Raw genomic sequence first — 23,879 nt, forward strand, 5'->3', positions numbered from 1 at the left:
TTTCGTTCGTTCTATTTGAATTGACTTTTACATGAAATTTCCTTATTTATCTTGGGCATTTCATCAGTATTCGAAACTATGTCGTTACAGAGACCGACGAAAGACTTTTATAACAGTTCTTTTAGTTTGCGAAGTCGTTATTATGTTTCCACTCACGAGATGCTTGAAAATGATAAATATAAAATTACACGCGTATATATATTCTCGGGGAATCGCGTTACACATGCTGGCGTAAGCGAGACCGTGCTTGATTTTTCATTCTCATAATTTTTAATGGCGAAGTGAATTCACCAGTGCGCATTTCTGTGCGGTTTTCTGTCAAATCGCGCAAATTTACAACAAATATAAAGATTTAGACATAATGATAGGAATAAGGAATGAAAATGGAAAAAATGATTTTGCTGAAGTATCTGAACATTTTTAACTAGCTACAAATCTGAAAATAAAATTTTGTTAGGCCATCAAAATAATTATCTAGGACGCTTAAATATGATGATAATACTGCAAACACAATTTTAAAATATTCTGACAATCAATTCAAGTGTTTTACATGATTATTGTGATGATTCAGCAAAAATATTTTTAAATTTCTATCTAGCTAAATTTTTAGATACTTCAACGAAACCATTCTTTTCGTACAGATTTCAACCTATTGAAATCCTGTATTCTGGTGATTTAATTTCTAGTTAAAATTGGTTATTCTTTTCATTGTATCTGAGCTTTAAGAATGTCGAAAACGCAAGAAACACAAGGAAAGAAGAGGAGACGAGCATTTCGCGAGAGAACCTCGAGTTCGGACACGTGTTTACGATTCCACGGTGCCGCCTTAAACCGGTTAGAAGTTACACCACCGGTTAATTTACCGACAAGCTGACAAGTCCCATCGACCACGAGAAGTGGCCTTTACAGCCTTAGCCGCTCTGCACTAGACCGACTTTTAAACGTCAATAAATCCTTCATGCGCGCTCGTCATCGCGCGGATAAGAGCTGAAGTTTCGCGCGCGCGGATACGCGTGTCACAGAGTCAATGTCGCGTGATAACAGGTTGTAAACCCGTACATCTTGTCGTAAACGATTACCATCTTCCTGCCACGGAGCACTATCTTGCTAGAAATCTATTTACCTGTCAATTATATCTGTAGTACGCGTTTTCTAGCCAAGATTATCATTAGCCAGGTTATCGAAACTTTTCATTTTTGACAATATACAATTTTGATAAGCAATCTCCAACAGGAAGGTGGCAATCATGATGGAATTAGACAAGATATTCCGCATGATTTGGTGACATGGCCAAAAATCGGTCCTAGATTGGTATTCAGTCGATTCTTATTTAAGACCGTTTTAAGTACATTGAGTATACTAGCATCAGAATATATTAGAATTTTAAAACTTAAGATGATATTGAAGTAAGAATGGATTATGACTATATCGATTTTAAGGGAGCACAATCTTGCATAATGCATTAAAAAATGTATCAATCGGAGTTCTTAATTTCCTTTCTTTTCATGAAATAAAACTCTGATTGATTTTCTTATACGTTATAAAAATCTGTGTTCCCTGTCTAAATTCTAATCAGTCCTAAACCATGCTAATCAGTAGGCTAAATGTAAGAATAAAACGTCGAAAAAATATAATTGAGTCATTGAATGTTATATTCATGTCAGCTGCATTTAGGATTGCGAACGCCGTTATTTTGTTGTTATTGCGCATCTTCAAGAATATATTGTTAAATTCAAATTAAATTCAATCCGAGTTATTTTTAACCATTTCTAGATCGCCACTGCTCTTACTCAACATATCATTAATTTGATTGTCATAATAGAGTTAAACAATTTAGTTCAACAAACTATATTAAATTTGACTTAAAATTATTAGTTCATTATTTACTAATGCGTACGTTAATGTATACGTTGGATGATGTTTACTTTGAAATTAATTAACTACAAATCAATTAACTACTAGAAATGAATTGGACATGGAAGTTAAAAATAATAAAATGTTATTTGGCTCAAGGGATTGGGTTACCATTGTCCTGTGATATCTATAACCAAGGATATGCAACACCTTGTCTAATTGTGACTATTATGACTACTATTTACACCTTTTTTGAATTTAATAACATCCGTTTTTTTTTGGATTTAATAACATCCGTAGTTATGAAACTAGCTGATCACAGTCTATTAAACCGTAGTTATGAAACTGGCTGATCACAGTCATTTCATTCTTCAGAGGAATGAACAAGAAAAAAATCCAAAAAAATTCAGGGCAAATGAGATTCACATCTTGTGTATTAACTACCACTGTCATTCGCCCTGGGTTTTTTTTTATTGCTGATTTTGGAAGAGTCCGTAAGAAGATTACATTATTATTACTTAGAAGAATAACTATGATTGACTAATTTCATAATTACGGATATTACTAAACCTGTCGTATAAAACGTAATCCATGTAAACGACGAGATTTCTCGTTAAAGATGAGAATTTGTCGAGAATCGCGTGTTGAGGAATCAATGGAAAAAGAGAAGCTCTTTAATGTGAAGCGGAGAATCCGCGTGCAGCTAACGGGACTTCTTGTACGTCGCGTATACGTAACGTAAAGCGAAATTGTACCTGTTTGCGGATTAGCGACGCAAAACCGGTATCGATGCGTCAGCTTTTGACGCGATTGTGGAAAGGGAAAATTAATCGCGTTCCTTTTTACCTTCCCAGCTGTCAGTCTCACATGTTCATTGAGGATCCTTTCCTCGACAGATATACCAAGCGAACGATCAAAAGCGGCGTGATTGCGACGTTTTTCATCTAGCACGACGTGTGTTGTTCACGCGGATTCTGTTTCGCCATAATTGCGTGTGGCGTTCGCCGCTTTTTTAATCGAATCAAGCAGACCGCCTCGTAACTCGCTCAAACGGTGTCCCGGAATTCGTGATGCGTGCCTTTTTAAACCCGTGGACGGTTCGGAACGCGCGAATCCTTTATGTGCGGAAATTCCATTCGGGTCACGGACCGTACTCGGTACGAATTGATTTCTTACGAACACGTTTGCGTTGACGTGATCTTTTTGTTGCATTCGCATATTTTCGTAAATACGTGCGCTTTTCAGATTTGCACGACGCAGCGTTTTAGACTTTTTAAAACGGCGTCGATGGGGGTTTTAAGACGTGAAATTTAAGCTTCAAACTTTAAGTAAGAAATTATCAAATCACAGTTGAATTTGAGAAAAAAATAATCGACTATGATTGGTCAATTTCTTATGGTTTAAGACTTAAAGTTTGAGTTTTACGCCTTAAATCTCATTGTTTTATCTCTATTTTTTATTTCTACAATAAGCCATTACCTAAGTTTTAAGTCTTAAGCTATAAAAAGTTGATTAATCACAGTCGAATGTAAGAAGAATAATTTATTACGGTTAGTTCAGGAAATGACTCATTGTAGTAAGCTCATAAAACTTTTAGTGACTCTCACTCTTAAGCCATAGTCAATTCTTATATTAAGAACTGGCTTAAGTACAGTTTAGGAGCGATATAGTTCGTTTTTATTAAGATTTATTATTTATCTTAAATAACGTCTTTTAATATGCTAATTATAGCTCTCTGATTAGTTCATGATATCTTAAGACTATACTTAAGATGATCTTAAATATGAGACCCGATTATGAATACTTAAATGTAATATTTTTAATACAGTCTTAAGATGTCATAAGCCAGAGCAGTATTAGCATCTTAAGACACTACTTAAGACGATCTTGAAATAAGAATAGATTATATACAAGTGCCATCCTTAAAGATTAAAAACTGAGCCATTCTTTTTCAATTTTCATTCTTTAGAATAAGGACGGCAGCAGCGTCTTACATAATGCACAACGCTTAATGCACATTATAAAAAAATGAATTAATCCGAATTAGTCCTTCATTTTCTTTCTTTCCATGAAATAAAAGACCGGCGGATTTTTTTATGCATTATGCGTTATAAAGGTCTACGCTCCGGTCTTTAGGTTCCACTCCAAAGAATTTAGAGGGTACGCGAAGAAAAAAATGTGAGACTGACAAAAAAAAAACAGAAACCGGACTCTGTCAATTGTGCGGATCGCCTGGAAGGGTTATCAGCCGCTTCGTATCTTTCTGACAATTGGAGCGATGCCATCGCGACAATAATGCACCGACAATGACTGCTTCCGCGGAACCGTGAACAACCGTGGAGCGGAAACGTTTTGTCAGTGGCGAACCCTCGATTGGCCGTTGCGCAAAATCATTCGCTAAAGGATACTCATAAACGTGTATAATCGTCTCTCTTGTCAATTTAATACGCTGTACAGTTTCGATATGAAGCGTGGAAAATTAATTGAAAGATAAACGATGCGTAGGAAGTCTGAAATTAATCAACTGCAGAATATTATTTGAATAATTCTAATCGTATAATTCTTGTGAGAACGATAAAATGATATTAGATTGCTCTAAGGGTACCAGTTACTTCCTACCTCGTTAACATTTCCTTTTTACCACTTGACACCGTCGCGTCGTTAAAATCAAGCTGATGTTTCAATTACCACTCCTACGTAGTTAGTCCTCATTCTGTTCGGAAAACCGTCATTAAATCCTCTATCCATTACGATATCATGCGCATTACTATGGCATCACAGACAGCATTGCGGTAGGTCACGCACGCTTCCATCGCAAAATTCCGAAGTCCGATATTATTTCATATGTATACATTACAAGTCGTATCAATCGCGCTGTCCGTTCTACGTTTCCGTCGCTATTGATTCATGAAATCGGACTGACGGTATATCGGACTTCGGTTTTCTCCAAATTTAGAATTCAATCATTAGAAGAAGCGGTTTTTATTCCTCAAAGCGAATCGCGAGGAGGATTGCTTGTCAGGAAAAAATGAAACTTTCGTGTCATTGTCAAGTCCTTTTATTTCGAATTTCCAGTTTCTTTTGTGCAATTCTATTAATAAATATTTCAAGCCACTTTACTTTACTAAATTCTCGCTTTTTCTGTTTTTCGTGGGCGACTTTCAAACAGTGGAAACCGGACGGTGTGAAACGAGCGTATTATCGTGTAAACGGATATGCCACGGAACCGTTACGGTTACTTGAAGCCGATATGCCGGGTGCTCGAGAAACTAGCCGGCTTTGAGTCGACACCGAGCTCTTTTAGAATCACCGTCGCCGTTGGTTACGTTACGCGATGAGAAGACCGTTTGGAATTAACACTGCGCGGCCGTTATATCGATTACAGATTGAGTGAGCAATTATGCAACTTGTCATTGCCTTTGTAAACACACGCCAGTCAACGGCTCATTCACCGCTGCCTTCGACTTCCGTTGCCGCTGTTCATGTTCGAATCCCGATTGAAACGATCGCAACTCGTGATACTTTATAGCTTTTTCATCGCTGCTAAAAATAATTGATCCTGATAGAGTCTTTTTTATTTCTGCACTAGAAGTCTCTCTTTCGCTTTTGCCAAACATCAAACATACCTATCTCATTTTAAGTTCTAAAAGTGTTTACCAATTTAGTTACATAAGATAGATCTAGAGATGTTCATCGTGATTTTGAGTGTTTTTTTTAGCTAAAACACAGATGGCAGTGTATCATTACATTCTTATTATTTGCCAATGTTAAACAAAGATGAAATGATCACTGTGTCATACATCTCTTGCTGGAAAGCACATTTAACTCTGACACTTTTATTCGTTTACACTTTTTGAGATTATTAAGACTCGTTTAAAAAAGTCGTAGGTGATCGTAGGGCCTCAAATCATAGAAAATTGACCAAACCTAAACGTATTCTTATTATTTGATTGTTATTGATCAGTTTCGACCGTCTACAATTTCTATGTACACTTTACATTTTTACAAGACATCATTGATCTTCTCCAAAGAAAGATATTTGATTGTTATTGATCAGTTTCGACTTAAGACTCCACGACCGTCTACAATTTCTATGTACACTTTACATTTTTACAAGACATATCATTGATCTCCTCCAAAGAAAGATTCGAGGATTACAGACTCTTTCTCTCTCTTTCTCTTTTCTGAGTGTTAGAGTCCGCGGATTTTCCTTTTCGCTTGTTACCGGACCAACCGATGCGAAAATACAGAGGCAAGAGTAAAACCAAGTCGAGATCCAGTTATACCGAGGGAGAGGGGATTCGCGTTGAAGACACGCTCGGCATAGTAAGCGGAAACGTAATCACAAAGTCCCCCAGAGGGGCGGCCAGCTTCTCGCTGAGAGTAGAGTTAGGTAGCGCAAAGCTGTGCGTGCGCTTCGTGTCTATTGTCGGTTTTTTCTTCCTTTTTGCTGCCGATCGTGATGTGATTAGATAGGAGGGAAGCGTGCCCCTTCGTTGCGTGTTAATCGCCGGAAAATCGCGCGCATTTTTTGCATAGCACGGCCGCGCCGTTGACCTCCGACAGAAATGGGAAAGCCAGAAAGGGACCGGCGCTTGAACCCTTTACATTCCACGAGACTGCGGTTCTCCAAAGCCATCGGGGTTGCCAAATTATTCTTGAAATCCAGAAAATTGTCTAGATAACGTGAATCGATCAATTCTATTCGAATGTTCTGAGGACGAGAACGAAATCTTCAGATATTGCCTTATTCATTGAAATCGGACTACTGAAAAAAAATTTACTCAATAAAAAAATGATAGTCAAATCACAAATTCATGGTTTTTGTAATAAATAAATATATGTAGTATAAAGACATTTAGTAAATATTAGAATTATTCAAACAAATATTTATCAAGATTTGATATTTTCCTTCGGTATAGGCAAGCTCCTAGATAAAGAGTTTATGCGGAACTATTATCATTGCTAATCCTTCTATGAGATGATAACGGCTAGAAAGTTAACCCACTCATCTCGTTTTCTCGTTTGCAGATGCTTTGGCAGAAGAATTACCTCGCCTTAGGAGTGCTCGGTTGCATCCTTCTGCTGTCGGCAACTACCGCGGACAATAGCGTGCACATACTATCGAAGTACGGCCACCAGACGCTTACCTCAACCACGCTCAAATGGCTACCACTGGCGCACTATAACCCGAGCGATTCGAAGGAGATAATCATCGGTGGCAGCGAGAACGTACCGGATAGTCAAGGTGCGACGATAATATACCTGGATCGTCACAATGCGCGCAATGTGTCGCGCAAAAGCCGAGGTCAGACCGAATGAGTGCGAACAAACAGAAATGAGCAGCTTGTTTTTGATGAATGTCGCTGTGTTGACGTTCACTGAAACAAATCGTTCATTCGTGTCCGTTCATGTTTCCTTGGCCTGGATCCGGCTTACGTGAACTATTAATTGTGCATCATTACGTCAGAGTCGACACGCTCGTTTATGCTTCATTCAGAAATCGAGATTCCCAGGGACGCGCTAGATTTAAATACAATTTGCGAGAATATGATTAGCTTCAAAGTCTAGACATTTCAAAGATACCAAAAGGTTTGTGGGTTATCGTCGTGTTTTCATCCATTACTAATGTCAACGTTTCGTAAATCTTGCCGGGCGAGGAGTGCACGTGATGAAGTGAACGGCAAGGTTCACGAAACGTTGGCATTAGTAATGGATAAAAACATAGCGATAACCCGCAAATTTTCTAGTATCTTTGAAGATAATACTCATGAAAGCCTAAAAAACGAGTCTAGACATTTCTTGTCGTGCGAGACAAAAATGTTAGATTTTCTTAAGCCTAAAGTCTTGTATCCTCAATGCTAGAAATCGGACCGAGATCTCAGATAAAGAAAGAATTTACCAATCGCATTGACCGTGTAACCGATTTGTTAATTCTTTCTCTGTCTGAGATCTCGGATCGATTTCTAGCATCCTGGCACGAGACTTAAAAATCGAACTGTCTAGTGATTGATGAGACTGATTGTCTTCACGCGGACTTATTGCAGATGAGAATTATGCTAATCAAGCGGAAGTAAAGAGATTGGTGCTCTACGTGTGCCGCGCGATGCACAGTGGCGTATGGGTGGCCGGTACACAGAAAGAAAAGGAGAAGGTCTGCACAGTGACAATACATGGTGTTGTACAGTCGTACGAAAAGTACGAGCTACTGGAGAACGTCGACGGGGCGGCGCGGATTTCGTGGATCCAATGGAACAAGTACACCCCGCCTCCCGTGGGTGCGGTGTACGTCGATAAGACAATGCTGGTAGCTCGGCACGAAGTTCCTAAAGATCTGGAGAAACCGCGGTACACTCACTATATCGGTACGCTCAGCTCGCCCGAGAACTTCGGTACTATTGTTTATGTAAACGAGGTGAGTATCGAGATTGCGAGTTCTTTCGAATTTTTCCGAATTGATAAAAGAGAAAAGTGCATTGCCATCTTCCTGTTTTGATTCCGCCTTGGCAAAACGTAGACGTCAGTATTAGAAAACAAGATTCCAAGTTAAACTTTGGAAGCGTGAAATAAACTTCTCGTTCAAAGCGTGTTGCCAACACGATAAGGATTGATGAATAGGAATATCGCATTAAATTCAACTTATTGATTCTAAGAATTTTTTTTTTTTTTTTTGTTAAAAAGTCATTAAATTCGTGGCAGATATGCGTCATATTAATGACAGCATAATTCATTCGCGAAGTAATTGAGTTGCCGACGGCGAACGTATGAGATTCGGTTTTCTTTCGCAGAAAGGCGAAGAAGAGTCTGCGAAGTCTGGTGAGCTGCTGGTGGAGGCCGAGCCGATCCGTTATGAGCTCAGCTCCGTTAAACTTAACTGGTCTAAGAGGCGCGATATTAAGCGCGTACCTCGCATACTCAGCGAGGCGACGATCGTCAACCGCGGAGCGGAACCGGCAAACTTGGCGGAAGCCTGTGTATACAGCTACAAGTACTCGGTCTACTGGGGTCGCAGGCACGCCATCCTGAACGGTCTGAGCACCACGATCACGCTAATTAACGGCACGTTCTTACCGAACATAACGTGGGGTACGCGCGATGATGAGAATCGCACGGAGGCTTACAAGTAAGTATCGTTTTAAACTGTCATGAGCAATGAAGTTGAACGGCAGGTATGCAAATTATAGAGCTTTTCTTTATGCGTATCCAGAGATCAAATGTTTCATTTATATTCTAAAAGATAGCGAGTCAAAGTCATGTAGAAGTTAAAGTGACAAGTTAACATTTAAATTTTATTTTTACGAAGCGTTATGGAATTGCTAATTTAAATTAACCCTATCCTACCTATCTCCCCTAGTCACGCTTGCATAATGATTGCGAACATGATGAAGTGTGGAGCTTCTATCATCGCGTTTGCGGCGAATGAACAGATCAAAGGTGGATAATCGTGAGGATCGACGCGAATTGGCAACGTAGAACATTAAAGTCATAAGTCGAATAAGCGTATGATTTGCAGCGATTCGCTCGTAATCTCATCTCTATAATTAGATATAATTAGAGATCGAATTTATTTCGTAATGTAACTGTGCTCTATCTCCCTTCCCCTCCCCTCTCTCTCTCTCTCGCCCATTTTCTCTGGTTAGCCCCCCGAGACACTTCATCGCTTCCTGTGCATCATTGAAGCTCGCGCGCGGCGGAGATGAGCCTGGAGTGCACTTTGCACGACAACTTCGTACCACCCTTCCCGCTCAGTATGCCCTAGAATACTCCGTCGTGCTTTCAGCTTAAATGATGCTTCAACGCAACACAATTACGATTATACATCGGACCCGCGTTCCAGTTGCAGTACAATCCAATGCTACGTTAACACGTTCAGTTCTCGAGTTCCTTGGTAATCCTAAACGTGTCCTTACATAAATTATAAATATATATTATATTTCACCTGAATAACGAAACTAAATTACCAATTAAATTTTTTTTATAGGTACGAAACTTTTTATAAATACGCACGACTCCTTATTTATTGCTAAAAAAAGATACACGTACGATTTATATTATAGAGATTTCTAAATTGAGTCAACAAGCTTGACATGTTTTCTTTGCACGTGTCTTTTACAGCGTGCTGGTCTACCTGCAACCTGGTACGGGCGTAAACGTGACTCTGAAGGCAAACTATACGGACATGGAGGTACCATACTCCGCAAACTTGATTTCGCATTACGAGGACAGTACGACGACATCGCGCATGATTAGCGGCACTCGACAGGAGGAAACGTTGTTCGACATCACACCGGAATTCGGGCCCATCTACTTCCTAAGCAATTTCAGCTTGGTACCAACTACCATGCCACCGCCTATTACGACCACCGAATCACCGACTACGACGTTGATGACAACGACGATGGTGCCGACAACAATGAAGCAAGATTCGAGCCGGACAACGCACCGGCACCAGATGGACGACTCGGACATAGATCACGACGAGAACCTAATCACACCACCGAAGAAAACGGACATATCGACGGGCATGCATAATGATAACAATACTCCGCTGTTACTCAAGGTCGAGGTGCAGTATGGCGGTGCCACGTCCGTTGCGTTTCAGTCGAGCTTATTGACGCTCGTTATTCCGCTTCTACTGCTGCTGATCCTCCATAAAATTACGTGAAGACCCGATTGCATGTTCGCCACCGCCGCCTCTAAACGTTAATTCCTAATTCCCGCAATAGTAATATAATAATATAACCCAGTAGACGACACAGTCCCAAAAATGAAAAAAGAATTAAAAAGAAAAAAAAAATTACACAGAAAAAAAGAACAAAAAAATACATATACGCGGAAAGAAAATTGCTGTAATTTCGTATGTAGCGATTATCGCGTAAACGACTTCCTTTTATTTCAACACTCGTACATACATGCACCGTTGGATTGCGGTGCTGATACATGCTTGCCTTTAAAAAAACTCGATATTTAATATATATAAATATATATCTATATTATTATACACACAAACAACACACATACACACAAATGCGCTTAGAATAAAAAGAGAGAGCGAGAGAAAAGTATCTTCGCAACTGAACAATGGAGCTAGTCTCACGACAATGAGTTAAGTACAAGAACGAGATCGCAGCGACTGATGTGCAGGTAGATTAACCTGGCCGCGAAACGTTCACCCGTTATATTGTTGAACCGACCGTGTAACATTCCGTCTTTTTCTAATCCTGCTGTGAATTGACTTTCCAGCTATAATGTATGTCTTATGCCTTCGCAAAAGCGTAATTCTAGATCCTTTTAGAAGACTAATCGCTTTAAAGGACATTCTTTTTTTTTTAGAGAGAGTTGAGAAAGAGCTATAAATGCCGCGAATAACGTTTTGAACGAATAGTAGCGTATATATGTATCGAGTCGGGAGGCAAATAGAAGTTAAGCAATGGAGGAAAAGAGCAAGATATGCGAATTAATTCTGCTACGATATATTTTTGAGAGATTGTCGTATAATTTTAGAAGATTGTAAAATTTATAAGGATAGTAAGTAAGAGAGAAAATCGTATAAAGTGTAGGGGGGTAGATGGGTACGTTTTTTTTTACGATACAATTCGATTAAATTCTAAAGTTATTACAGCGAAATGACAAACGTACGAGCTAATCGCTTAATGTTTAATTATATATTACAATAACGTTAAGTGATAATGCTATTCACGAGCGTGTTGAATTTGTTGATGCAGTATGTGTATTTTTTTCGATTTTAAACAATTGTGTACCCATCTGTTGCTAGTACGTAAAGTGATAGGACTTGCAGGTTTCTTAGAATACTGTTGAAAAAGACGTATAACGATGGAGGAAGCATTGGTATATATAATATAAATATCTAAATAATCTATTAATAAAGAAGAGGATAGAATATTTTGATACGCGTGAGAAGTATAAAATTATTGATTTCAATGTTTTGTGGAAGCATTTTTTTTGTTTACTCGAAAGACTAAGACGACGGTCATTTTTTCATACGAGGTTGCGTTGTCAGCGTTTTTACCGAAGAAGTATCCACATGTATGTATATAATATGTATTTCTATGATCTTGATAGTTGTAATATTGTGTAGTAGGCTTATTTATATAATATGATTTATAGATATTTTCTCTATCGATAGCGTCACACACAAGTACAATTATATTTTACTATTAATCGATGAATACCGTAGGATTAGCGCGAAACCGTTTATTTCGGGCTAAAAGTGTCTCTAACGACGTTTATTAACGTAAGCCTAATCACGCCTGTTGTGATATTCAATGAAAACCTTACATAAATACGAAAAGGAAAAAGAAAGCATTATTTTGAACAATTCGTTGATTGCGAGAGAAAGCAATAATTCGTTGCGAGATCGAAAGACTTGCGAGGAAGTCAGAGAAAGGCAACGATAGAAGACAAACGCAAATAAAATTTGTGTATCTATGATATTTCTTTGATATTCCTACTTAATGGACGAAACGTAATTAACGAGTGGGCGGCGCGATTTTAGTATAGAGTTCGAAAAAGGAAGCTATATGTTCGTACAACCTAAGATCACAAATTAACTTCTTGACAATTCACCCTATATGCCGGTAGAGACGTAAATAAATCCTAAAAAAAAAAAAACTCGACTTTGGCGAAGCCAAGAATAGTTCTAAAAATATCTATATTCTCAACACTCAGATGTATTATTTGTGAATAATGCTGCTGTATTGTACATTATCATGTAAATATAAACGCTATGTACATATAAAAGAGTTCCTGGCAATATCCACATTTCTCAGAATCTCCAATAAGTAGATTATACAATCAAGAACGCAGAAAACTTTGTATTTTGATTTAGAAAAATCAAAATTATTCCATGAGAAATGTATCAATATTGAAAGATACTAAGAATACGTGATATGATCAACAAAATCTATTGAAATTTCTATATTTTTGGAATATATGTATATAGATCCTAAATTTTTATTTAAAAAATCAAGAAGTGTACGAAAATATTTTAAAATATAAATCGAATATAATTTCCCAATACTTGGGCTGCGTTCTACTTAACGCTCGCAACACTTGTGAGTATCGTTTGTCCTTAAAGGATGAAATTATTTCACGAGCATTGTGAGTGTTAGTGGAACGCAGCCTTTGTATTATTGATTATTATACATTTCAGTTATTTTTTTATGTAAAATATATCTGAATTATTAATGATAAATTTCATGAAAAACTTACCAAGAACACCATATTGCTGCGGAGTAAGTTTTTCATTATTGTCTGGACCTCCTGGCACAGAGGAGATGAGTGATGCACGATCACTAATATGACTTCTAGTGCTGGCTTCACTTCTTCTTGCCCAAGATGCTTGTGACAATACATCTAAATGTTTGGTGTAACAAAAAACATTTTGCTTTATTATATAATTATTAATAAATTTAAATGTATTCAAATTTTACATTGCATTTAACTTCATAATTAAATTGGTTTATGTAACGTGACAGCATATCAATAGTATTACCAAAATTAGCATTCTTAATATTTCCTAATCTTGTTTTGTAATCTCTGTAATGCCTTTTAGAAGGTGGAATAGGGTGTCTTCGTCGTCTCTTCAAAAATTGTGCCAGTCCTCCTAGTAATATTGAACCGCTAGTGAAGCAGATAATAAAAATCTGAAAGAAACATATACAACTAATAGACTTATACTCGTGACACCAAATTTAAATTTTAATAATAAAATCTCCGTGTAATTGTTTGCCTGATCTTATAATTTTTTTGCATTATTATGTAATGATCAAGTGCAAATAATGAAACTATTTACTCTAACCTTGAGAAGTCGCCGACTTCGCTCTTACCTTTTGCGTACGAGATAAGTGTATTGCCGGTAATGAGAACATGTAACGCTGATACAACGTGCCAAAGAATTGCCGCACGTTGAAAAGAGACATTGTCATTCACTTTGTTATAAACAACATTAACCAAAATTCACGCGTGCTGCCGAATCCTCGTTGATCCTCGTTGCATGAAAGCTGCCATCTGCTGAACGTTACCATGGGTTAATCATTCGCAGCCGGTTATAAAACTTACCCGATAAAACAGACTACATTCTCGTAATTGTATCGCTCTCCTTCGTTTCCAAAAATTTACTTATTTGATTTCATTCTTAAAATAGGACAGACTTGCTTTGGTATTCAGTTTCGGTAAAATTCACCTAAAAGAGTAATAATAAAAAAATAAAATAAAAAAAGAAATCCGAGATGAAACACATAGAATCTTTTATTTTTTTTTCATACAAAAAATATGTCTTTGAAAATAGCAAGAGAATACTAAATTATTGTCCATTCACATATTATCCCAATCACAAGAATCAAAGCATTCATCATCGACTTCGAGTAACTCTTTAATATTTGAAGGAGACACTTCTGGAATTGCTGGAGAAATCTCCATATCATGCTGTGACTGCGATCCAGAGGACGAAGAAATACTGAAGAAAGAAGTCAAGTCTCGTTGCTTGCTATTCTGCACTACGATGTCGATATTATTTATTGAGAGATCCTGTTTAAGACCGACTGCATTTAGAATGTCCTTTTTCTTGTTAAGCAACGGCCATATATAATCATCTGCAGTGTTTTGTGCTATCAAGTATTGGATTGTGACAATATTGTTTTGTCCGATTCTATGCACTCTGTCTTCCGCTTGAGACAAGATCTGAAAATGATTTCATACGTTAACGTGAGATAAATTTTATACATACTCTATTAAGATTTTTTTTTTTGATAAACATTAATTACACCGGGGTTCCAAAATAATTCGGTGAAGACCACGAGATTTGCGGCCGTTAATGTAACACCTGTGTTCACAGCGGTGATTGACAGAACCGCCGCTAAACATTCATCACATTCTTGAAACTTATCGATCAGAAGTTGCCTCTGTTCTGAACTAGTTTTGCCATCGATTCTTATATATCTGGAAATTGTCATAATTGCAATATATGACGTACTGGCGATAATTATAAAAACTTAAACAGATAACTACTCAATTTCATCAGACTCTAATGTATGAAATAATTAAAAATTAAAAGAAGTCTTTCAGAGCTAATACAAATTGTTAGTGTAAAAACATATATATTTTATTAAAAAAGATAAACATATATATATGTTTTAATTCTGCTTTGAATCCTTTTCAATATAATTTTAATATTAAAAATTCAATGATAAAATTCATCAGGAACATAATTATAAAAAGAATTAACATGAGAATTAATCATTCATTAAATTAAATTGATCAAATGATTCTCACATCTGCATCCTATTAATAAAAACTTACACTATGTCTACAGATTCAGCAGCTTCGCAAATAGCATCCAAAATAATTTGGTGATGACCATACAAAATACATTTTTTCTTATTTTTAAATAGGTTTGTAACGTAATTGCTGTAATGTACCAATGTTAAATTAATTAAAATAGAAATTATTTACTTTTTTTAAAAAATATAAGTATACTATTTACCCACCGTACTGCCTTCACTCTCGCATGGCTAGACTGAGAATAATATTGTATTAGAGCATTATGCCTTTCCAAAGCCGAAATATTTGTTTGCAATTGTTGCGACATCTCCCTCATTTGCTTGTCAGTTTTTACCAAACCTGAATCTAAAATAATCACTTCCCTAAAACGCACAAATAAAAATATGCTTAGACTTCTAATCAAATTGCTGACACATCATAAAAATATTTTCTTTTAAAACCTTATCTTAGATGGCATCTGATTTAAAACGTCAGCTTTCAGCCTTCGAATCATGCAATTCAACTTCAGCAGCACTTGTAACTCTTGTGAATTTGAGGAGCCTAAGAAATCCCAACCATACGCAGATCTCTGTCCTGCGCAATAACGTATACCATAATCCTCATAGCTGCAAAATAATACTTATAAAATATATGCCTATTTATATAACTAAAATAAGTATCAAAATATCTAGTCTTTCTAATTACCTCATAAAATGTGGAATAGCAAGGCTAATCTGTGTATACAATTCGATTGGTCTCGACAGAGCCGGAGTGCCTGTGAGCAGTACAATATGACGTGCATGAGTACATATTCGACTAGCAGCTTGAAATCGCGCAGTCTTATTGCTCTTCAAAAAGTGAGATTCGTCCTACAATTTCATAAAATACAATAGCAATAACAACGTTCATATTTGATTTATTAAAAAATAATGTATATATTTATATACCAAAATAACAAATCCATAAATATGTTTCGCAAAAGTATTTTCGGCTCGCACTAACAAATCATATGATGTTATAGTGATTTTGTCATCTTCAATGCGATCTTTTGCATGCTCAAATTGATGAATGTAATGTACAGGTACGGATGGTAAGAATTTACAGATTGCTGCAGACCACTGATATCTATATAAAGCATCTCTAATATTAATACTTTCATCAATTACAATTTATATCAATTACAACAGAACACTTACCTCACTGACGAAGGAGTTACAATAAAAAGTGGCCAACTTTCTTTATAATAATGTGCAATGCCTAACGCTTGTATAGTTTTTCCTAAACCCATATCATCTGCAATCATACAACGACCATTCTTCGATATACCATAGCTGGAATAAATTATACAAAATATATTAATAAAAATATATGTATAAAATACACACAGTAATTGCATATAAAAATAGATTTACCAAATGCCCTCTCGTTGAAATGGCATTAAAGATTTTGTTAACTTTTCATCAATTTTTGATAAATCATATTCTGGTAATTGAGTGTCTGACTTTAAGTTTTTTTTGAATATCTAAAATAGAAATATATGCGATTATTTGTAGCTTCTTAATGTGTTTTTACTTTATTTCCAATTACCCGAAGGACAGCCTCTGGTATCCTTGTTAGAGATAAATCACAATGTTTAGAATACAATGTTTTTAATAAATTATTATAATCATCGAGGTGAAAATTCCATATTCTGGATTTTAAATCTGTAAAATTAAATATTAATAAAAATTAGAAATATTGTACATATCAAGTCAAGCAACTTATAGTTACCATATATTCTGCTTGGAACTGTTCTAAATGTATCAATAATTTCAGGTATAAATGCTGATAATTCTATGGCAAATCTATCATTACTGATCATGTAACATTTTCCTGTTACAGATACCATTGGATTGAAAAATTTTTTGAGTTCTATAGGATTGAAACGATTATTTGTTTTGTTTTGTCGTATAATATTTTCATTGTCATTTAAGTTTGTTTTATTTTGTCGTGCAATATTTTCATTGTCATTTAATTTTGACTGTTGACGAGTTTGATTACTTATGGGTGTACTTTGTGCTTTTAATTGAGATTGCTGCCTCCTCTGCAATGCTAATAAACGCTTTTTCTCGATTTCTTCGGGAGTACACATTTTATCTACAAAAGAAATCATTTTTTAATTTACTATAAAATATTGCTTTCTGAAGATAAAATACTTTACAAAAAAAACTTTACTCATTTTACTTCCTTTGGCGTACTTCAACGGTTACAACAAATATATATTATTGCAATATCTTAAACTAATAATGTTCTAATTTATTTCCTACAAAGGATAATGTAATAAATAATCCTACACCAATATTGCGTTATTACAAATATAAATTATATTCCAGCCATGCTTATTAATGGTACAAAAACGCATTACTCTTATAAATTCTAAATGTTGTTAAATAAAAAGTAAACGATAAATTTATTAAAAATATCAATTATCATGTTTCACTATCACTATAAACAAAAATATATGTATATAGTTCTTTCGTACAATCGTACATCATCTTTTTCACTAGTCACATCATGTGACTCACATGTGCATTGAGTAGCTTAGTTGTTTTCCCTAAAACAGTTCCCTAAAAATTTCCCTAGTTAGATGGGTGTGATTGGTGTGAAGTCAATATTAAGGTCATTCTACATTGTCGTATCGTAGACGTCGTAGTCGCAAGCTCGTTGCTTCAGCCAATCCGATGCTTCAATTTTAACCGGATCTACAATAGATGTTTTAAGCTTTAAGCCATAAGAATTGACCAACTACAGTCGAATGCGAGAAGAATAATTGTGATTCGTCCATTCCTTATTGCTTAAAGCTTAAAAATCTATTATAGATCCGGGATAAAGTCACATAATGCTTACGACGCTTTCGACGCTACGATACGACAATGTAGAATGGCCTTAATATTGGCCTGAAAAAGCAGGAAATTTAAACGCAAGATTGAAAAATCTAGTATACTACGAATGAAATTAAATCTCTCTCTCTCTCTCTCTCTCTCTCTCTCTCTCTCTCTCTCTTTTCTCTTATTAAAAATAATATTTTTTATTCCAATTAGTATATTATTGAGCATATTGTATTAATGACATGTATTATATTTTATTAAAAGAAACTTCATAAGGTTTTATTGTTTTAAGCTTTCGATTCCAATGGAAACTTCCTTTAACATAGCCAACGCGTTGCGTAGTAAAAAGTTGACAACTGATTTCGTTGCAAGGTCATGGGCATCATTAGTTATTGTTTCCATCTACCTTTCGTTCACTTATATCATATATGAGGTATAGAACAATTTGCGTGCAAGTGAAAAATATTTTCATTTGAAATGCTCTTATTAGGAGGTTATAAATTAAATTTGTTACTTTATTATTAGGTTAGGTTTCATTATTGATAGTTGTTGAGTTTAGCAACCTCATAGCTTATCGTTTGCTATATACGAGGTACAAAATTTTGACAATGGATGACGGTGCCATTTAATTATGTCTAATCGCTGCGCCTAAGCGAAATGCTGTCACTGTTAAAAAATACCATTGTATTGCCTTAACGGAGCTCATTAATATTGTAGCTACATTCTCAAGCGTTCATCATGTCAACACCAAAATTTCCTTTGAAGGAAAATGTAGTATCATGTATGTATTGCTATATATATTAGGTGTTGGAATTAATTCGTAGCGTTTTACAAGTGATGGGAAGTACTTTCATTAATGTATTTTTTAATGCTCATGTGAAATAAATAACATTCTTTCATTAAAAAACGCTACGAATTAATTCCAACACCTAATATATATATATATATATTGATAAAATTGATTGATTTTTGTAAAATGCATCTTAATATATTATTTCAGCCATGCACCATGAATTTATCGTGCCAAAAAAGTGTGTTAAGACACCAGACGATCTAGCGCTTTGGCAAAGATCAGAAGCTTACTATGTAAGAATTTTTTAGTTTATTTTTCATTGGAACTTTATTTTAATTAGTATGTGATTATATGAAAATATATTCTATACATGTCACAGTAAAAACATAAAATTATTGTACATTTATTAGTCAATATATGTATTTTTATAAAATTTTTAAACAAAAGCATCAATTAAATATATAAATGCCTAATATTTCTAATAAATTATTAATTTACTAAATAATGTATACATTTGCTACAACACAATCATAATATATTACAAATTATTTGTTACAACAAAAATATATACTTCAGTAAATGTACTTATATATTAACTATTATAAATTTTATGCTTTTACTGTCATATATGTTTAGTATATATTTATATAAATAAAAGATAATATTATTTAAATGTATTTTTATAAAATATTATTTATAGGAATATCTAGGATTTATTTTGACATTAAACAGTGCTGTTCAAGGGACTGCTTTGGACGCACAATGTCCACAGTCACCCGTAATAAACAATATTGTACACATGTTGAATAGATTTGATGAATGGATAACAGAAATTCCACCTACCGAACAACCACAGCGATTTGGCAACAAGTCGTTTCGCACGTGGCATGAGAGATTACAGCAGGTATGTTATTAGCATTGTATTTAAGAATGTATATTACTCTTAAGTTATTGAAAAATTATAAGATATTTAATTTATGATTACTCTTATTACAGAATGGTACAGAGGAATTGAAGCAAGTTTTACCAGAAGATCTATATCGTGCGATCCCAGAGATAGTGCAGTATTTATATGAAAGTTTTGGGAATCCAACTCGTATCGACTATGGAACAGGTCACGAAATGGCTTTCCTTATGTTCCTCTGCTGTATGTTCAAGATAGGTGCATTTGAAGAAAATGATAAGATTGCTGTTGTAATAAAAGTGTTTAATAGGTACATTAATTTAATTTAATATATTACATGATCTCTTATTATCTTCCCAAATTATTTAAATCGCGTTTTTCTCTGCTTAGGTATCTGGAATTGGTGCGTAGACTTCAGCTGACATACCGTATGGAGCCAGCAGGTAGTCACGGTGTTTGGAGCTTGGATGATTATCAATTTGTCCCCTTCATATGGGGAAGTGCTCAGCTCATTGGTATTAATTTTTGTATATATTTTTCAATATATTCTTTAGCGATAATATAATACAGTGATTTAGAAGTTTCTTCTGCTTCTAAAATTATATAATTTAATATTTTAGGACATTCTCGGATAGAACCACGTCATTTTGTAGATCAAGCTATTGTGGAATCTTACAGCAAAAAATACATGTTTCTTGGCTGCATTGAATTTATCTCAAAGGTACATAAAGATATTCATATAAAGATTTATTAGATTTTTTTTTAGTGTGATTTACTTAAAAATAAGAACATTTTGATAACAATTGTGTTTTATTAGGTGAAAATAGGACCTTTTGCCGAGCACTCAAATCAGTTATGGAATGTTAGTGCAGTGTCCTCATGGTCGAAAGTGAACAGTGGTCTTATAAAAATGTATCAAGCTGAGGTAATTATAGTCGATGGAAGTTAGAAAAAAGAATTGCTGTCTCTATCGTATCTATTTGCTAGGTATTGGCGAAGTTTCCTGTTATCCAACACGTTTTCTTTGGTTCTCTGCTACCATTGACACCAATGGTCCCGAAATGCTCTAAACCAACCGTTACTCCAAATTACAAAAGAACTGTTAATGATAATGAGCCACCGCCACCAGCGGTGCCACAATGAAAATTGCATTCGTAATAAATATTGTTACTCTTGAACTACTTTACATTTCCAAGTATTTATTATAAAATATTATTTTACCCTTTTCACTCCTTTCATTTTATATTTTCATTTTAGATGCATTTTTCTAGCTTGTTAGAAATTTATATTATATTTATTATAAAACAGTATCTGTATTGTTGAGAAATGTAAAAAAATAAATAACATAATGCAAATATGTTTAGATGACATATTATATGCAAAATTATACATTATTTTTGATTCTGTAATCGTTGATTTTTTGAATAAAAATAATAGATTTACATCTCACAGAAATCTGAAGTCTTATGAAAAACGACGTGTCTTATTTCATTATAAATATTGATTTTATTTTTATAAAATCATTATTGATTTTTATAAAATCCTGCTAATATTCTTAGCTTATGAAATACTTAATATTTTGACGTACGAAGTACGTTCTGACCGAAGTTCGTCTCTATGGAAACCGGAAAAGTGTTGCTACCCATTGTATACTTATATAACCTCGAACATCTTATACGGAAAGGTTTGTGTACAAACATATTACAAGAACTTATAAAGTAAGCGTTATATAATTTTAAGAAGAAGTTTTTCTTTTTTTTTCTTTTTTCAAAATGGATTTCCGATCCATTAAGGTGGATCACAGTATTATAAGTTGAAAACAGATCAAAAAGTCCAGTTGGTCCTATATCCTGCCTATCTATCTAAAGAAAAGTTGAACTGGTTGAAGACATAAAAATCCTACCAACCGGTGGAAGTAACTTCAAAAATTATCCGAATTTACAAAGATATTAATGTAACTATTGTTACAGAGTGATAAATATTGGAGAAATTCGTGAAAGCTACACATAATTTGCCATGATTAGGATATCAATTTTTATATTATTTTTGACAAACTTTTACACCACACTTTGCCAGGATATTGAGATTGACGCAAATGGCTATATTGTTTACTGTCCCTGCATGGGTAAGATCTTGATTTTTATCACATCTATGATATCATCAAACATGTCAATAATAATCTTTGATCCTTATTCCAGGCCGCTTTGGTAACCAGGCAGATCATTTTCTAGGAGTCCTCGGATTCGCCCAGGCTTTGAACCGTACGCTAGTATTACCGCCATGGGTTGAATATCGCACTGGAGAGACAAGATCTGTAAGCACAAGGCTTATCCTGGCGAAAATTTTTCTTATAATTTTTATACGAATTGGAACATTTTTCAGAAATATTCAGAAATATTTGGAAAGTTTATATCTTCTCTCAGAATTTCATCCATGTGATTTCTAAAATATTCTGAGATTTCTCATTCCATAATTAAAAAAAAATATTTTTTAATTTTTTAAATTTTGTAACATTTTATCAGAAATTATTCTTACAAAAAATCTTAGAAATCTTATGATATTTTATAATTAATATATATGAATAATTCTGAGAAAATTTTGTAAATTAGAGTTGGCGTTCCAATTCGTATAAAAAATATGAGAAAGTTATAAAATTATATAGAAATTCTGAAAAATTATATGAAAAAGTCTGAGAAAAATTTTTACTAGGGTAATGCGTAGCATTATTCGTAAATTTTATAACAGTATCTAATATCTAATTTTATTCTAGGTACAAGTACCATTCAATACTTATTTTAATGTTTCTCAAGTACAAAGTTGCCACAAAGCAATATTAATGGAAGATTTTATGAAGGATATTGCGCCGAAGATATGGCCATCTGAAAAAAGAACATGTAAGTTCTAATTCTTTTGAGGAAGCAAGATATTTTAATGTTATAATTCTTTTGAAAGAAACATGAATTCTTCATTCTTTTCCAGCTTTCTGTTATGAAGCTCGTGTAGGTAGCAACGGAACATCTTGCAATGCCAAACAAGGGAATCCATTTGGTCCCTTCTGGGACACATATAATATAGATTTCGTTAAATCAGAATTTTACAAACCACTCCATTATCATGACGTATATTATACCCAGACGAAACAGCAGTGGAATCAGTATTATCCAGCTGAAACTTGGCCGGTATTAGCATTCACGGGTGCACCCGCCAGTTTCCCGGTCCAACCTGTGAACAAGCCTCTGCAGAAATGTCTCAATTGGAATAACGATATCTTGAATAAAGCGAAGGCGTTTATAAAGAAAACATTGCCAAGAGGCGCGTTTGTTGGCATACATTTGCGAAATGGGATTGATTGGGTATGTGGCATTTGGTATTTGGTATTTATATTTTTATACAGAGAATATACTATTAATATCCTAGAGGGAATACCGATTTCCTATTTATTATATTCGCTTTTCAGGAACGCGCCTGCGAACATATACCATCTGCGCCAGATCTTTTTGCTGCTCCTCAATGTCTCGGTTATCAAAACGAACGTGGCAAAGCAACTCTCTCGATGTGCTTACCATCGTTTGATGTAATAATAACTCAGCTGAAGCGTGTTATTCGCAACGGCAAAGATATCAAATCTGTGTTTGTAGCGTCTGACAATGATTACATGTTGGACAGACTCGGAGAAGCTTTGTCGCGTATGAAGGTAAGTTCGTTTATTACTATCGTGTCAATTAATGCTAATGTTATCATTTCTGCATAGATATCTGTGTTCCGACAAGAACTACCGACATCCTCGCATTTGGATCTGGCAATTCTCGGAAGATCCAACTATTTCATAGGAAATTGCATTTCTTCTTTCACCGCTTTTGTGGCCAGAGAAAGAGAGGTCAGGGGATATCCTACGTTCTTCTGGGGTTACCCTCCCAAAACAAGAACAGAACTGTGATATTATATTTTGTAACATGATACTTGCCAAATGTGCGCAATCATCAGTTTTTTGATAATTTTTATATTTATATATTATTGTATTAAGTATTTTCATGAGATTAACATTATACATATGTTTATTATGATAAAATACAATTGTGGCATCTACAGAGTAGCCCAAGTCATATTATATAAAATGTTTTCAATCTTCAGCATATATTTCGCAATAAAAAAAGTTTATGCCGAAGCAAATTCGTTTAAC

General features: G+C 34.9%; 5 protein-coding genes across 10 annotated transcripts in view; 3 read left to right on the forward strand and 2 right to left on the reverse strand.

Moving 5' to 3' along the window:
- uzip (beta-pore-forming protein unzipped) overlaps window positions 1-12,615 on the forward strand; it is a 28,277-nt gene extending 15,662 nt beyond the window's left edge. Inside the window, exons 2-5 of the mRNA XM_011064480.2 lie at window positions 6,886-7,102; window positions 7,902-8,269; window positions 8,643-8,977; window positions 9,970-12,615. Coding sequence (XP_011062782.1) covers window positions 6,886-7,102; window positions 7,902-8,269; window positions 8,643-8,977; window positions 9,970-10,519 — 1,470 coding nt within the window. The 3' untranslated portion in view covers window positions 10,520-12,615. The remainder of the gene's footprint in view (window positions 1-6,885; window positions 7,103-7,901; window positions 8,270-8,642; window positions 8,978-9,969) is intronic.
- Window positions 1-14,007, reverse strand: part of Miga (mitoguardin) — a 36,869-nt gene extending 22,862 nt beyond the window's left edge. For all 3 annotated transcript variants that reach the window (XM_087409751.1, XM_087409750.1, XM_087409749.1), the window contains exons 1-3: window positions 13,704-14,007; window positions 13,370-13,520; window positions 13,087-13,230 (exon numbers count right to left, since the gene is read on the reverse strand). In XM_087409751.1, the coding sequence (XP_087265877.1) occupies window positions 13,087-13,230; window positions 13,370-13,520; window positions 13,704-13,802 (394 nt within the window). In that variant the 5' untranslated portion in view covers window positions 13,803-14,007. The remainder of the gene's footprint in view (window positions 1-13,086; window positions 13,231-13,369; window positions 13,521-13,703) is intronic.
- Window positions 14,008-14,106: 99 nt separating this feature from the next.
- Window positions 14,107-17,720, reverse strand: Marcal1 (SWI/SNF-related matrix-associated actin-dependent regulator of chromatin subfamily A-like protein 1). 3 transcript variants are annotated; one of them, XM_087409746.1, is made up of 13 exons: window positions 17,540-17,719; window positions 17,350-17,437; window positions 16,906-17,271; window positions 16,723-16,838; window positions 16,548-16,657; window positions 16,332-16,466; window positions 16,083-16,260; window positions 15,841-16,004; window positions 15,597-15,761; window positions 15,363-15,518; window positions 15,175-15,282; window positions 14,640-14,814; window positions 14,107-14,556 (listed from the first exon to the last, which is right to left on the reverse strand). In XM_087409746.1, the coding sequence occupies exons 2-13, from the start codon at window positions 17,351-17,353 to the stop codon at window positions 14,191-14,193; spliced, it is 2,043 nt and encodes a 680-aa protein (XP_087265872.1). In that variant the 5' UTR covers window positions 17,354-17,437; window positions 17,540-17,719; the 3' UTR covers window positions 14,107-14,190. The 3 variants fall into 3 exon arrangements, with proteins under 3 accessions (XP_087265872.1, XP_011062781.1, XP_087265873.1); XM_011064479.2 differs by having other exon boundaries at window positions 17,350-17,719; XM_087409747.1 differs by lacking the exon at window positions 15,175-15,282 and having other exon boundaries at window positions 17,350-17,720.
- Window positions 17,721-18,283: 563 nt separating this feature from the next.
- Window positions 18,284-20,877, forward strand: LOC105151032 (Phosphotyrosyl phosphatase activator). Its single transcript, XM_011064478.2, has 9 exons — window positions 18,284-18,435; window positions 18,528-18,783; window positions 19,003-19,088; window positions 19,496-19,699; window positions 19,792-20,009; window positions 20,090-20,214; window positions 20,320-20,420; window positions 20,517-20,624; window positions 20,687-20,877. Exons 2-9 carry the CDS (start codon window positions 18,741-18,743, stop codon window positions 20,840-20,842), a joined length of 1,041 nt encoding a protein of 346 aa, XP_011062780.1. The 5' UTR covers window positions 18,284-18,435; window positions 18,528-18,740; the 3' UTR covers window positions 20,843-20,877.
- Window positions 20,878-21,226: 349 nt separating this feature from the next.
- Window positions 21,227-23,869, forward strand: O-fut1 (O-fucosyltransferase 1). 2 transcript variants are annotated; one of them, XM_011064477.2, is made up of 7 exons: window positions 21,227-21,383; window positions 21,670-21,824; window positions 21,898-22,013; window positions 22,470-22,593; window positions 22,679-23,052; window positions 23,157-23,393; window positions 23,451-23,869. In XM_011064477.2, the coding sequence occupies exons 2-7, from the start codon at window positions 21,716-21,718 to the stop codon at window positions 23,634-23,636; spliced, it is 1,146 nt and encodes a 381-aa protein (XP_011062779.1). In that variant the 5' UTR covers window positions 21,227-21,383; window positions 21,670-21,715; the 3' UTR covers window positions 23,637-23,869. The 2 variants fall into 2 exon arrangements, with proteins under 2 accessions (XP_011062779.1, XP_011062778.1); XM_011064476.2 differs by having other exon boundaries at window positions 21,278-21,383; window positions 21,493-21,824.
- Window positions 23,870-23,879: the final 10 nt, after the last annotated feature.

Source organism: Acromyrmex echinatior, chromosome 9 (genome assembly GCF_024713525.1).
Source record: "Acromyrmex echinatior isolate Ae372 chromosome 9, ASM2471352v2, whole genome shotgun sequence".
NCBI lineage: Eukaryota > Metazoa > Arthropoda > Insecta > Hymenoptera > Formicidae > Acromyrmex > Acromyrmex echinatior.